This window comes from Anguilla anguilla, chromosome 17 (genome assembly GCF_013347855.1).
Source record: "Anguilla anguilla isolate fAngAng1 chromosome 17, fAngAng1.pri, whole genome shotgun sequence".
Classification (NCBI taxonomy): Eukaryota; Metazoa; Chordata; class Actinopteri; order Anguilliformes; family Anguillidae; genus Anguilla; species Anguilla anguilla.
Window position 1 is genome coordinate 27,707,970 of NC_049217.1, and position 15,000 is coordinate 27,722,969.

At 48.6% G+C, this 15,000-nt stretch overlaps 1 protein-coding gene across 7 annotated transcripts in view; it reads left to right on the plus strand.

The window, feature by feature from the left end:
• The window catches only part of LOC118216071 (phospholipid phosphatase-related protein type 5-like), a 29,523-nt gene extending 15,327 nt beyond the window's left edge, over nucleotides 1–14,196 (plus strand). For 3 of the 7 annotated variants that reach the window (XM_035397084.1, XM_035397085.1, XM_035397088.1), the window contains 5 exons: nucleotides 9,070–9,190; nucleotides 9,578–9,828; nucleotides 10,099–10,275; nucleotides 10,639–10,766; nucleotides 11,655–14,196. In XM_035397084.1, coding sequence (XP_035252975.1) covers nucleotides 9,070–9,190; nucleotides 9,578–9,828; nucleotides 10,099–10,275; nucleotides 10,639–10,766; nucleotides 11,655–11,760 — 783 coding nt within the window. In that variant the 3' untranslated portion in view covers nucleotides 11,761–14,196. Of the gene's footprint in view, nucleotides 1–9,069; nucleotides 9,191–9,577; nucleotides 9,829–10,098; nucleotides 10,276–10,638; nucleotides 10,783–11,250 lie in introns of all 7 variants that reach the window. The other 4 variants (XM_035397086.1, XM_035397090.1, XM_035397087.1 and 1 more) reach the window with 3 other exon arrangements.
• Nucleotides 14,197–15,000: the final 804 nt, after the last annotated feature.

Below are 15,000 nucleotides of genomic sequence, written 5' to 3' on the forward strand. Positions count from 1 at the left end.
ACCATCGCTGCTTACAAAATGGCCTACGTTGAGTTGGGCATGGCATGATTTACCTTCGCACTGAATTATTTCCAGAGTTCTCAATTTGCACCTTAACTGCAAAATTCAGACCGTCTGTTTGTGTGCGTCTTCGGTTGATTTCCCAGAGTAAGGAGTAAGGAGTTCAGTGTGACTGTCACAGTGTTACTTTCCCCAGTATTAGGATTCTTTAATCCTTTTTATTACGTTTAAAAAGATAAATGCAACAGATGTAAATCACATCAAGGAAGATTCGCTCAAACCCCATGGCGGATTGAGCATGGGTAACAACTCCTGGGAGGACTTGCTCTATGAAGCGAGCACGCTAACACACACATGCTACCTAACAACCCCACATTTACAGAGCATATGTTATATAGATGAGGGTTAGCGCATGGGCCATGTTAGCACCCAGGAGTACAGCGTAACGTGCTTCAATACTGTTTAAACTCCACCGAGGTGCGTTCTGATTTGCCCAGACTTGCCGGATGCTCGACTTAAAAGACAACGGAGTCGTGTTGAGTTCAAGACCGTCGAACCTGCGACTTTGTGAAATATTTCACAGTGTAAACCCACATCCAGTTCCTCCTCTTGTTTTTCTCATGTTCTCCCCCTGCTTAGCCCAAAGTCCAAATCGTGGGTTTTACAGATTACCCATGATCCTTCACCGCTCTTCACTGTCAGATGGAAAATCGTTGAAACTGCAGGAAAACAACCTGCGCCCATGTATTTTTTTTTTTTTTATCAGCACGTTGCCATAGTGATGCATTGGCCACGATACCAGACTAGGCATGACATCACTTCTGCTGAACAGATGCCGTTGTCCAGGGCAACTGTCATGCTGAGGTATTTCACTGAGATATACTGCTCAAGGCATCGGGCCCAGAGGCCGGGATTTCCTACCTGCTGGCTCATGATTAAAACCCCGGTGCTCTGCCTAGTACATCACACTCCTGTACCTGGTGACGCTCCTGTACCTGGTGACAGTCCTGTACCTGGTGACAGTCCTGTACCTGGTGACACTCCTGTACCTGGTGACAGTCCTGTAACTTGGTGACAGTCCTGTACCTGAGGACACTCCTGTACCTGGTGACAGTCCTGTACCTGGTGATACACCTGTAACTTGGTGACAGTCCTGTACCTGGTTGACAGTCCTGTACCTGGTGACACTCCTGTAACTTGGTGACAGTCCTGTACCTGGTGACACTCCTGTACCTGGTGATGCTCTTGTATCTGGTGCAGACCCCTCTCCCATGTTAAGGTCCGCTGCAGTCCCACAGCATAACCCTCCATAAAGTGTGCCTTCCGTTGACACCTCTGTTGACCTTTGGATCATAAGTGGAACTCCCTCTCCTGTCTCCTGGCAGTTGGACTGTGGGCTCTTCCACTCAGAGGAAGGGATGTCTGTACAGGGCGTCTGGTGCCCAGCTACCTGTTCAAATTTATCTCAAGAAACCTTCTGGATCCTCTCAGGCATACCAAGCTGATGCCGAGTTATCCGTGTCACAACTGATAGTAGTCATTATTACATTACAATACATCACATTACATTACATCACATGACTCCATTGCAGGGTATATATATCTGTACTCTTTGCAGTTCTACTGTACTCTCTCCTCCAGGCAGATTTGCAGTGCTTGTCATCAGTGATCAGCTTAGCGTGTAATATCGTCAAAAAGGATGGACCGTGCAGATTGTAAAATGACACGGTAAATGGACTGCATTTATGTAGCGCTTTTATCCAAAGCGCTTTGCAATTGATGCCTCTCATTCACCATTCACAGTTAGGGGATCAGGTGTCTTGCCCAGGGACACTTCGACACGCCCCAGGGCAGGGGGATCGAACCGGCAAACCCTCCGACTGCCAGACGACCGCTCTGACCCCCTGAGCTACGTCGCCCCCGTGCGGTCGCGCTCGTAGGGCGGGAACGCCGCGTGGTTGGGCTGCGTTTCGCGTCGCGCGCAGGGCGACTTCGGTTTGACCGCAGGGACGCGCTCCGCAGGAACAGACGTGTAGCGTGTCGTGCCCTACGTGTTTGGGTTCGGTTTGTTTTTGTGTTTTGTTTTTGTTTTTTCCTCCTCCGCTGCCCGTGGCGGTCTTTGTCGGATGAGGACGTGGGAGAGAGAGGGTAATGAGATTGACGAGACTCCATTACGGCTCTTCGGTTTCCTCGCTCACACAGGCGAGGAGGAGCAACTGCGGCCGGCGATTTACTAGGCGGCCGGGTGCGTCAGGGCGAACTCCTATCGCGGCGTGAAACATAATCACATGCACAACCAAACTATTGCTGGAGTTTCCGGATAAAAAGATGATGAAAGTACACACACGCATGCACACACACACTCGTGCACACACACATACACACACACGCACACACCCCACCCATATACTGACAATGTTTCACTCTACAAATTCTAAGGATCTAAAGATCAAAATCTAATTTTTAAGAATACATTTCATATTTTGCAATATTCGTGCAGCATTGGTGCCAAAATAACCACTTATGTTGGCGGCATTGTAATATTTTTTGACAACATATTCTGATATTTGCTCAAAATGGCTGAGCGGTTTTAGAATACGAGCAGCATATTAAATAAAATATGGGATTGTGTATTTACTAAGGTACAGCATGACTTTCTACTAAAGCCCCTGATAATCTGAATGGAGAGTTGGGGGTTGTGGAGAGAGAGAGAGAGGGGAGAGGAGAGGAAGGGGAAGAGGGTGAGGGATAGAAGAGATGGGTGAGTAGGGATCTGAGAAAGGGATTAAGGGAGATTTTACCAAGGAGAGAGAGAGAGAGGGAAAGAGAGGGAGAGGGAGAGAGGGCGTGAAATAGAATTTAAAGAGCAGAGAAGCTAAAATACAAAAACAGAAGAAAAAAAAACTTTTTATATTTGTTTGCCAAAACCACCTCCATACCAGGGCCTGGGAATGAGTGAGTGAAAGAAATAAAGAAAAGAAAGCATGATGGAGGGGAAGAGAGGACAGATGGGGGGTGGGCAGAGAAGAAGGCTGGTATTTGCAGGCCTGTTGTGGGCAACAGAAGAATAAAAGAATGAGCATCAAGCACTCAGTCTAGATTCCTTCCTCCACATCTCACGCATTTTACTCAGCAGAATGTTCCACGCTAAATCAACTTTGAAAGGTAATTGAACTCTGGTAGAGTAGCTCAGGTCCTATTTGAACTCATAAACTAGCTGTGTTCATTACGAGCGTGTTTCCATAGGCTGTCCCAATCTCTCTTCTCTTGGATCTCTTCTCTTATTTCAATATATTTAATCAATTCTTTGCTTCCAATCTTCGTGTATTTGACTTCCACACCCTCAGTCTAATCTCTTCGGTTGTCTTGTCTTTCCTCTTTCTCTTCTTTGCAAGTGGGAATATTCTGAAAGTTCAACCTGAAATGACATGTCTGTGAAATGACACGAAGGTTTGCAATGACATGAAGGTTTGCGATTACCGCTCGTTACTTGACGCAAGCCAACTGGAATCGCTCGAGTTTCGAACGAATTGAACACGTTTAATGCGCCAAAGCTCGCGCGTCGGCGTGCGTCTTTATTCATCCGGTTCAGTAAACTTCTTTTGACGTTCTATCATGGATGAGCCCCACGCGCTCAGCAAATGCCAATCTGATGGCACTGATTAAGTAAAGCCTACGGTTTGTCAAACGTTGTCGCTACACAGTTAATTCTGCTATGTAAATTCACTGGGAAGTGGGAAAGTTGCTAGGCGCGACGACGAACACTTTGTTCCGTCGCTGTGAGCGTCACTATTGATTTGACAGAAGAGCAAAAAGCATCGACGCGACTATGAATAGATTATATTCCAAATTAAATGTGAGAACGACGGTTTAGTGTGTTCTGGCTGGCTCAGGGGACTAGTTTTTCTCTTATGTAACTTCTTTTATTAAATCCAAATCCAACATTTGTATGCAGGCCTATTTTTTAAAAGTTATAATAATTTGGTTTGATTTAATGTATAAAGAATATTATTTGCACTTTACTATGTCATGCCCATGCAGTACAATACATTTAAAAATTGTCTCCCAGAGTCGTTGGGCAGCCGTAGACGTAATTACAGTCGCCGTTTTCGTTTCTGCTGTTCTAGTGCTTGTTATTGCGTTTGTCTTTATGTCGTGATGCTCGTTACTGAGTCAGTTTATTTCTCCATCTGTGTGATTAATTAAATTGGCAATAGGTACATTGTCGCTCCATCTATCTATTTTTGTTTAGCTCTCCGCCATTCTCCCCTTTATCTCAGTTTCAGATTTTGGTATTCGCTACGAAGATATCTCATGTACACGCTCGCATGCACATGCACACGCTGCGCGCTGCCCTGTCTGTCAGACTCGTTCACTGACTCACTGTAAGATGAGGGCGAAGAGCGAGGTAACTTCTCCCGCTCTCGTCGCCGTCTCCATGCAACGCTCCACGGCATGTTGGCCAGTGTGATTGGGTCAGACTATTAATAGCCCCGCAGGGCTAACGCTGGGGCTTCGTCTCCCTCCGCCTCCCACGAAGAGCGCGGATGACCGCTATCCTGAAGTATGGAAACGCGCGGAAAGTGCTTGGGTGGAGAGTGGCAATATCGGCAGTGTTCTAGCACCCACGCACAGGCGCCGCGGCGCCATGCGCGGTGCGTTTGGAACATCCGAAACAAACTCCACGGTTCTTATAATGGCTGGCGGCCAATTCCATTTCAATTCAGCTGTAGTTCAGGAAATGAACAGAAATTCAACTGGTGAGATGAAAAATTAAAAACAAATAACTAAGAGTAGATTGAAATAGAATCGACCCCAAGTCTTCTTCCTTGTTTTGCAGAGTGCTAACAATCAGTGTGAAGATTTAAGCCGGAGTTACATATTTATTCTGAATGATAATGCAAGGGTTCAGGTGTTAAATACTGGGTGATTTTCTTCAGAATGGAAATGCGTGTGTATGTTTGTGTGTGTGTCTGTTTATGTGTACATGGTTTTTGTGTTGTAAAAACAGCTTCATCACCTCAAAATTTTAAAAAAAGGACGTTTCGCAAAATATTTCATAAAGAATGAAGTAGGAGGGAGGAACAGATCGGTGGGTACGCCATGCCTGCTGTAGCTGTAAATGAATAATACTGTGTGTGGGCCTGTAAGTAGACGAGGTCATTCAAACTGTGATCTGTGACGTTTTAACGGCAGATATTCCCTAATGAGGAAACCTGCAAACAATCTGCCATTCAAACTTTACAAAATATTACTGAAGATTCGTTACGGGAGCTCACGTCCAGTTTTAATAACAAGCAAATAACATGTTCATTATCTAATTCTAGTACTCGCTGTGTGCTATTATTGGACACAAAAAGAAGGTGGTCAAAATTATACAAGCATTGTTACAAGATGTTTTACTCGGGGAGCATTGTGTTTTGTGAACGCAGCGGTGTTGCATTTTTCATGGATACAGCCACAGCACACTCACGCATGTCATTTCAGTATGCAACCACTTTAACGTACCTCCTTGCAGGGGGGGGGGGAGGGAACGTGTACTTTGTCTCCTTCGGGATTCAAACCCGTAAACCCGGAGCTTTCGGAGACAGGCGGCCTGTGCGGCTCGCCATGCATTAGCGTCACGTTAGCGCCCCGCCCGTGAGCCGCAGTGCCAGGGTTTGTGGCGCTGATGAAAAGGTAAATAATTAAAAAGCTGTTAGACAGGACTATGCTAACGGGGGGAGGGGGGGGGTCGGGGGGGTACAGGGCATTTCGGTGAATAATTCATTCCGCTCTTTACTCCGCTTCCCCCCCCCCACCTCCCCGTTGTTTTCTGGGGGCACAGCCATAATTCTGTCTTTTGGTGATGTAAGACGGGTGATTAACGGAGCGGAAATGTGCTGAGAGAGGACCACTTGCAGTGCGTGCGACGTGTTGGCCCGTTTCCACAACGCTAGTCCCTCCCAGTGATTTATGGGTGCAAGGTTTTTTTTCCGTTTTTTTTTTTTTCATTGGTTTCCAATTTTTAGAGCCATGCTCCTCAAGCATGCATAGGCCTGAAGCTTAACATTTGAATGGCTGTTGGGCAGTTGAGGACCGTTGGGTTGGTGTAATGGCATTGGGTAACACTGTTGTCCTTCTGCAGTTGGCTGAAGTAGTTGAGCAGGAGCTGGAGTCGGAGTCAGTTTGAGAGTCTATAGAGAAGCTCCCTTTTGAAAACTGGCACTAGGTGTTCGTGGGGCAGAGCTATGGCTGGCATCCAATCTATTTTTAGTTCAAAAGCGCGGGGGGGGAGGGGGGGGCAATTAATGAGCCCTCTGCCCCCGCTCTCAATTTCCCACATAATCTATGGTCACAGCTTTAGTGCCTGTCTAAAGCACTATTCACACAGGACTACATTGTCCACAACCCTCCAAGGTATTTGGTGACTTTTTATACCCCCCCTCCCCCCATCCTAAAACTCCACCACATATCTGTTTTTTCTCATTATCCCCTGGTTCTCTGCAGGGTGTTTGTTTTTGCTTTACTCCGACAACCAAATTAACTTTGCTTGCAGATAAATACATTTTAAAAAAATAAAAATAAAAACACTGTAAACACATAGTTGTGAATGTTAACAAATGTAATTTTGTCTGAAGAAACGGTGCCATATCTCTCAGATATAGAGAGTGTCCAATGATTTTTGTTCTGCAGCAGTGTTACTCCATTTATGGTCATCAATGTGTACATGTGTGACAAGCCATTAAATTTCCACTCGAAATATGAACGCCTGTAATAAGACCAGAGCATATGAGTCATTCCCACTGAAACGCTACCATTTTGTCATTTGTGGCGATATTATTCATTATATAAATGGTCCACACTTTATGATTGTTCTGTGGAAAAACAAAACCCAAGGAATGATTTCAGCAAGACACACTGCACATTTCTAAACTTTTTTGTTGTTGTTGCTTTGTGTCCCTTGGGGGGCCTGCTGTGAAATATATAATTTTATACATTGATATTAGCCAACAAAAAAAAAAAAAAAACTGGCAATAATCGTTCTTGGTGTCTTTTTGAAGCAGTGTACCATGATGTGGACTTAAATGTTCCGCCTGTCCTTTTACCTGAGGAACGCACACCTGTCCGTTGAGCACTGAGGCAGTGTGCACAGGCTCCCTCAGGCCCCCTCAGCAGTGCCGTCACTAATGCTGGTGACACCCGGTGTTTGGGGTGCTGTTGGGTGTTGTGGGCACAAGGAATTGCGTGTTATGCATTCAAACGACAAAGCGCTTCTCGTCACATTAATACCGCTAATTAAATCAACCGGCAGTACACTGCATCGGCGCAATTAGCTGTCGCTAACACAAAACACTGCACAACAAAAAATGTATTGACAGTCATTTCGGTGTCACCCCCCCCCCCCCCCCCCCCCCCCCTGATGGTGTCACCCGGAGCGGTCCGCACCCCCCGCACCCCCCTAGTGACGCCTCTGCTCCTCAGAGCCGGAGCTGTGCTGCAAAGGTGATTAACGGGCTGGACAGCCAGCATGGCACCCCAAAGCACCGGCTGTCTTTCTCTAACTGACTCAACTGCTCCAGGACCCATCAATATTTCATCATCTACTTCAGTAACCCCCCCCCCCCCGTTATTCTCTCCTTGATCTCGTTTTAGCGCTGAGGTGGCAGTTAGCACGTCATGTGACACACGCATCACCTCTTAGGACCCTAATGTTGGTATTCAATTTGACAGTTTCGGTTTTTTTTCCTTCTGATTTCAGAGACTGTACCGTAGACTTCCCTCATAATGCATCTTTTCATTTGGCTCATAAAAATGTTTTTCTCAGTGCACGTGCAAGAGGAGTGAAGCAGCGGTTCAGACATTGTCAGTGTGCCGTGCTGAATGACAGAAGGGCCTATAATAGTGTATATTGTACCTGTTGCTCAGTTTGGGTAAACACCTTACGTTTATATTTTTTCTGCCTGGTTTTTTTGGGGGAAGAAACGGCATCCGATTGAACGAGAACGATGCGGGCTCTGCCTGCGTCTTGTTTCGGTTCGGTTGATCCAGAGGCCGCGTGGTTCAAGACGCACTGCCTCACCCGTACTTAATTAGATTTTCCGCGGTTGGCGGATGCGAAGTTCGCGATTACCTCGACACAGAACCTCTGGTAAACCCGGGTCCGTATAACCACGGACCGGAGGGGCACGTTTCCCAGGGACCTGTGGGCGATTTTTCACAAAATACCGGGGACGTAGAGGCAATTCGGCTAGAGAGGGGGAGCAGAACGAGGCGCACTTTTCCAGAATGGCTTGGAAGGAAGTCGTTGGCACGTGAGTGCAGCAAATTTATCGACCCGCTTTTGACGTGCGAGCTCGCTGGCGTGCGCGACTCTTCCGAAGGTTCCACGGTGCCTGCACGGGCGTGCGTATTCAGCGCCCGGTGCAAATGAACCGGAATCCACCGTGAGATGGGTTAGCCTAGCGCATTTAACTCGTCTCCGGCTCGCACGGAGATGCTGCGTTTGTGGGGGCTGGGCGGAGGCAGAGACGGTTCATTTACAATGGATGTGAGGCCAGTGCTATGCCCTAAAGTTCGCCTCTCTGTTGTACATTAAATGTCCGTGTCACTTTTTCATGCCATACATCCATAGGTTATTCTTTGTAGAAAACGGACATTTTCATTTTATTTCTTATCGTTAGTCTATAATGGAGCAGCGTCCGTTCATTTGTCTCAAATTTCTGTTCAGTTTTTATTGAACGACAGGAAGAACATGCGGACCATTACAGACTGCTTTTATGAGAAGTGGCAATAAGGATTATGCATTTTTTTTGTTCATACACTATCATAGCACAATTTGGATGTGGTTAAAAATTCTCATAAAATATTTGTATATTTTATTAGCATTTTATTGTTAGCCGTGGCGTCATAGCAACAGCAACGTGCATTTCTCAGAGGCCCTATCGGCTTTCAGTGACCTCTCTCTGCACCGCCCATATAAGGACGTCGTGCCCCTCAATCCCAGTTTGCACCTGTGGAGATCGGCCTGGCTCGGACTGGCAAACGTGGCGGCTCAGTCTGTTTTTTTCCTCCTCCTTGCTTCCGCAGATTCTGACGGGGGAGCTCACGGCCTTCTTCCTGAAGGCGGAGGGGTCGCACGAGAAGACCATCGTGGCGGCAGACTGCTGCTTCTTCAACCCCCTGCTGCGCAGAATCATCCGCTTCCTAGGTAACGCTCTCCCCGTTAAGCCTGAGACCGTGCGGTTTTTACCAAACGAGGACTCCAGTCGCCTGAAAGCTGGATTTCTGACTGGGATAAAAAGGGGTGAACTAAACACACTGCTGGTGTTGTGTTCAGCACTGCTGAATCAATATGAGGACAAGTGCAATTTGGCAGTATGCTGAAAAGCTTTGGAAATGGAAAATAAGGTATTTTTCTCAGTGCTGCTACAATTACTCAACCCTGTTTCTGAAGGGTTACAATTACAAGGTCACAAAGTATATGAACATTGATCCAGCTTGTTTCAGTCAAGACAATAATAGACTGGACTCAGTCAACATTTGTCACACACACCCCCCCCCTCCTCCCCCTTTCCCTCCTTTTCCCCACTCTCAGGGGTCTATTCGTTCGGCCTCTTCACCACCACCATCTTTGCCAACGCCGGTCAGGTGGTCACAGGAAACCAGACCCCCCACTTCCTGTCCACCTGCCGGCCCAACTACACCGCGCTGGGCTGCCAGTCGGCCATGCAGTACATCACCGAGCGGCGGGCGTGCACCGGCAACCCCCTCCTCGTCCTGTCCGCCCGCAAATCCTTCCCCTCCAAGGACGCCGCCCTCAGCGTCTACTCTGCTGTCTACACTGTGGTAGGAACCTTTGGTGGGGGACCATCAGGGTTGAGAGGGAAGATTTAAAGTGATGCGCAAATGGGAGCAGAGCACTCTGGGGGGTTACAGAGGCTGGACCAGGGGTCCTAAGATTGTTGCTGTATGTGATCCCAGCCGTGAACTAAATGAAGTATTTAACTGGTATAGCTGTGGACGAATCTGTGGTTAAATTGCATTTGGCCCTAAGGCTGTGTGTGTGTGTGTGTGTGTGTGTGTGTACGTGTGTCTCTGCGCGCGCGTGTGCTCCAGATGTACGTGACGCTGGTGTGCAGGACGAAGGGCACGCGGCTGGCCAAGCCCACGCTGTGCCTGGCGCTGCTCTCCATGGCCGTGCTGGTGGGCGTGGTCCGAGTGGCTGAGTACCGCAACCACTGGGCCGACGTGCTGGCCGGGTACTTCACCGGCGCCGCCATCGCCATCTTCCTGGTGAGAGCGGGCTGGGCGGGGCGGGGTGGGGTGGGGTGGGGCGGGGCCGGGCTGGGCTGGGTGGGGCGGAGCTCGGGTAGGACTTGGGCGGGGCTGGGCGGGGCTCGGGCTTGGGCTGGACGGGGCTGGGCGAAGCGAGGCTGAGGCTGGGGTGGGGCAGGGCTGGGGCTTGGGTGGGGCGGGGCTTGTAGGACAGCCCACAGATTATGCCAACCTGGAGGGTCACGGAACTCTACCTGTCTTAGAAGCGTCTGTTTTTTATAACATGTTCATCTCCGTATTCTCTGGGGGTTTTCCCGGTTTGGAATGCATGAATGACACCTTTCTCCCCTCTTCCTCTTCCTCTTCCTCTCTCCCCGCCAGGTGACCTGTGTGGTGAGCAGCTTCCAGTGGGCGCGGCCCCCACCGGTGCCCGGGCGGCCCCAGCGCCCTGAGTCGGTGCTGGGCATGCCCATGATGCCCCTGCCCTGTGTGGAGAGTCCACTCGAAAAGTTAAGTGGCCCTCAGGTAAGGGGGAGCAGCAGGGAGGGGGAGGGGGGTGGGGGGTGGGGTGGGTTTGCACACACATGGGGCCGCCGCTGTCCCCCTGAAAATGTCCCCTAGCAATACCCCCCCCCCCCCCCCACACACACACCAATACCTCACACTATACCCTTCACTTACAGGGTCACGCACACGCACACGCACACACACATGCACACTCACACACACACATGCACGCACACACACGCACACATACACAAGTACTAACCTCTCTAGACTCTGAGCGTTTAGTCTGGTTCACGCCCCCTAGAATCAGAAATGGAAGTAGTTGAAGGCTAATGTCTCTTCCTCACTGTTACTCTCTCCTTCCCTCACCTCCACAACTATCCTCTGCCTACCTCCACAACTCTCCTCCCCCACCTCCACAACTCTCCTCCCTTACCTCCACAACTCTCCTCCCCCACCTCCACAACTCTCCTCCCTTACCTCCAGAACACTTTCCTCTCCCTTCCTCCTCATCCCCAGATTCCTACCTTTCCTTCCCCCTTCTCCACTCCTCTTCCCTGATTTTTGTCAAACATTTAATATTCTCTCTCTCTGCCTCTGTCTTTCTCTCTCCATGCCCTTCCTTAATGCCCATTCTCCCTTTCTCGCCCTCAACTTCCTCTCCACTCTTTTTCTTGCTTTCCTTTCTGCCTCCTACTTTTCTTATTCCCTTATTCTATCTTTTTATCCCTCGTTCCCTCCATTCCCCCCCCCAACTCTTTCACTGGCTCCCTCTGCTTTTCTCTCCCCTTCATCTCTCTCACACGCTCTCTCTCCTCTTCTTCCTCTCTCTCTCTCTCTCTCTCTCTCTCCTCCTCCTCCTCTCTCTGTCTGTTTCTGGCCCTCTCCAGACTCGGGATTCGGGATTCACCGAGATCACATGACCATCAGCCTTACCGGTTCCCCGCCCCCCCCGATGTCCTCATGCCGTCTCGCTTCATTTCCAGCGCAGTCTAGACCAGCCGCCCGACCACGCCCACCACTGCGCCGCGCACCCCGCCGGGCGACACCCCCTTCACCGCTCGTACTCCACCCAGGTCTAGATGCCCCGCCCCCTTCCCGGCTTGGCCCCGCCCCCCTCCCTGCTCAACACGCCGCCCCTTTCCCCGGAGGTGAGCTCAGCAGAGTCGCTGCCTCCGAAGGACACGCCCACAGACCTGCTGTCTCAGACACGCCCACAGATCTGCTGTCTCAGACACGCCCACAGATCTGCTGTCTCAGACACGCCCACAGATCTGCTGTCTCAGACACGCCCACAGATCTTCTGTGTCAGACACGCCCACAGATCTGCTGTCTCAGACACGCCCACAGATCTGCAGTTTCCTCCCTCTGCTGTCCGTGGAACCATTTTCCTCTTAGTGTCCTCCTCGCCAAGCTCTTTTTCCTCTTAGTGTCCTCCTCGCCGAGCTCTTTTTCCTCTTAGTGTCCTCCTCGCCGAGCTCTTTTTCCTCTTAGTGTCCTCCTCGCCGAGCTCTTTTTCCTCATAATGTCCTCCTCGCTGAGCTCTTTTTCCTCATAATATCCTCCTCGCTGAGCTCTTTTTCCTCATAATGTCCTCCTCGCTGAGCTCTTTTTCCTCATAATGTCCTCCTCGCTGAGCTCTTTTTCCTCTTAGTGTCCTCCTCGCCGAGCTCTTTTTCCTCATAATGTCCTCCTCACTGAGCTCTTTTTCCTCTTAGTGTCCTCCTCGCCGAGCTCTTTTTCCTCATAATGTCCTCCTCGCCGAGCTCTTTTTCCTCTTAGTGTCCTCCTCGCCGAGCTCTTTTTCCTCATAATGTCCTTGTCGCCAAGCTCACCTGAGGAGGGCATCTACGAACACATCTGACATTTCTCTGCTTTTTTTTCCTGAAGCAACTCACCAGTTCCCTCAAGCATAAACTGTGTTCAGTCCTCTTTCTCCTAATGATCTTGGTTTGCAAAAAACGCCGCTCGTCCACCCCTGTTCTCACGCACACATCTCCACTTTCTTTTGTCCGAAATGGGGGGCAAGTGGTTTTAACGTGTCGCCAATTTTAGCTTGTCCCCCTCTATCCCTCATTCATTTCAATAAAATTAAAAATACAGAGATGAAAAATAACATGTTTTTAACGCTGACGTGTTGTTCTACGTTTGCTTTGAAAGTGTCATCCTTACATTGTGAAAACAGGTGCAGATGAATATTCATTACTCTATTTTTTCCTAATTTCTATGGATATATGGTGTCAAATCAGTCCGGTAATTGGGAACCAAATATGTTCCCAGTCCACCCGGTCATTAATATTCATGTGGATCGGCCATCAGAGGAGCTCTTAAGTCACAGCAGGAACTCTTTGGAGGGGACAGGAAGGAACATAATGTGCAGGGTCTTGGATGTGATCATCTTTCATTGGTAAAGTGCTATATTTTCTAAAGGGTGGTACTCTTTTTATAATGCTTGCTCTGTGTTGCCCAGAGGACAACTTCCAAAATGGTCCCGCAGTTATTGTTGTGATGTACCATAATTTTCAGTGGATGCCACTATACTGTCCTAGAGCCAGTTCCAGGGCAGATTCATACCCAAAACCAAGAGTTTATCTCTGCTGTACAGAACAGCATGGACTTCAACAGTACGAAAGACTAAGCCAGGATTCTGTGCATTCCATTTCCTTCCGAATTTCTTCTGTTTCCTGCCGTCCTATCGAATGGCCCATTCTACGGTGTATTCGTCTGTATTTACATATTTATTGTCTTATATATATTATCTTACTTGTGATCGTTTTCCTTGTTTATCAGATGCGTACAGGAGGGGCCCTGTGCTGTGGCCCTCACCTTGGTGTGGCATGACAGTTTTGCTGGTGTTGATTTGCACAAAGCCCCCTGGAGCCCCGCCCTCTTCACTTCCTGCCGAACGCTCCCTCCTGTAGCCCCCTTCTTTCCACAGTTTTAATAGTTTCGTTTTCTCGCTGGATTCGATGTTTCGTCTGCTGTACCCGGGCTGTAGCGTCACTGCGCCAAGCAGAATTTTCTCTCGCCCCCCTCTCCAGATCCATGATTTCCCCCCCCCCCCTCTTAACCATTTAACCCACCCAATCTCCCTTTTTCTTACACTAAGACTTGTTTCTACCTTCATGTAAATAGTTCTTTTTTGTATCAAAAGTGATTTTACACATTTGCACAAACAAGTATGGACCACACACTCACATACACACACACACACACACACGCACGCACACACACACATGCACACACACACACTACAACTGTTAAAGGAAAAGAGCGTTATTTTTTGGGGTTTTTTTGGTGACCAGATTCTACGTTCCCCGGTCTCCCTCACTGGCACCCATGTTAACACTCACCTTGTACATATTGTGTCAGAATCAACAAGATAATGTGACATTATTATATATGTTGTATAATAAAAGTTTTGAAAAGAAATGGATCTGTTTTGTCTGTGTGGGGCGAAGTTCGGCTCGTTCACTGACAGGTTCACAGTGGGTGTGCACGGAAGGTTGTGTGACCGTGACCTCAGCTGGGTGACTCCGCCCCTTTTGGCCACACAGGATGTGTAGCAGGGCACCACAGTCAGAGAGTGGCCAAGCGTAGCACCAAAGGAATGTAAAAACCCAGGGTTAGCGCTTGGTTGGACATACTGCACCAGCCCTTTTACGGTGGTTACAGGTTTCATTTGATGCATTTGCCTCTGCGGGATAGGTTCTGCCGGTCAGAAGGAAATGCATGCGGGGTTCTGACAGTAGTATGATGGTATATGGAGATGCGTGTAAAAAATGAAATACGCATTGCAATAAACAAGAGAGTGTGCTTTCTTTTATACCATATGAACAATTTGTTTTTCAAATACATCATTACGATAAAATTATTCATGAAATGCAGAGATGTAGTCAAGGGGGTTAGTGCAACTCCTCCCTACTAGAAAATGTTTGTTTGGAAAAATCTCATCTGACAAGAACAAAATGAATTGCCCATAGGAGGGATTGTACTACCCCCTCGTGGTGGGTGAGTGGAACTACAGTTTCGGAAGACCGGTCGGAATCTCTATTCCAACGCCCACACAGGGAAGTCAACAGGCAGCCAACATTTGTACAGTGGCGAGGTGTTTGTTTCTCAGCTCCCTCGCGCACTGTTTGAAAAATTTCGAGACTCTGACGCCGCACGCTGGGTGTTTAAAAAGACTGCAGACCGACCGTGTATTTCCCTTTGTTGATGTTTCCAGTTGGGGGA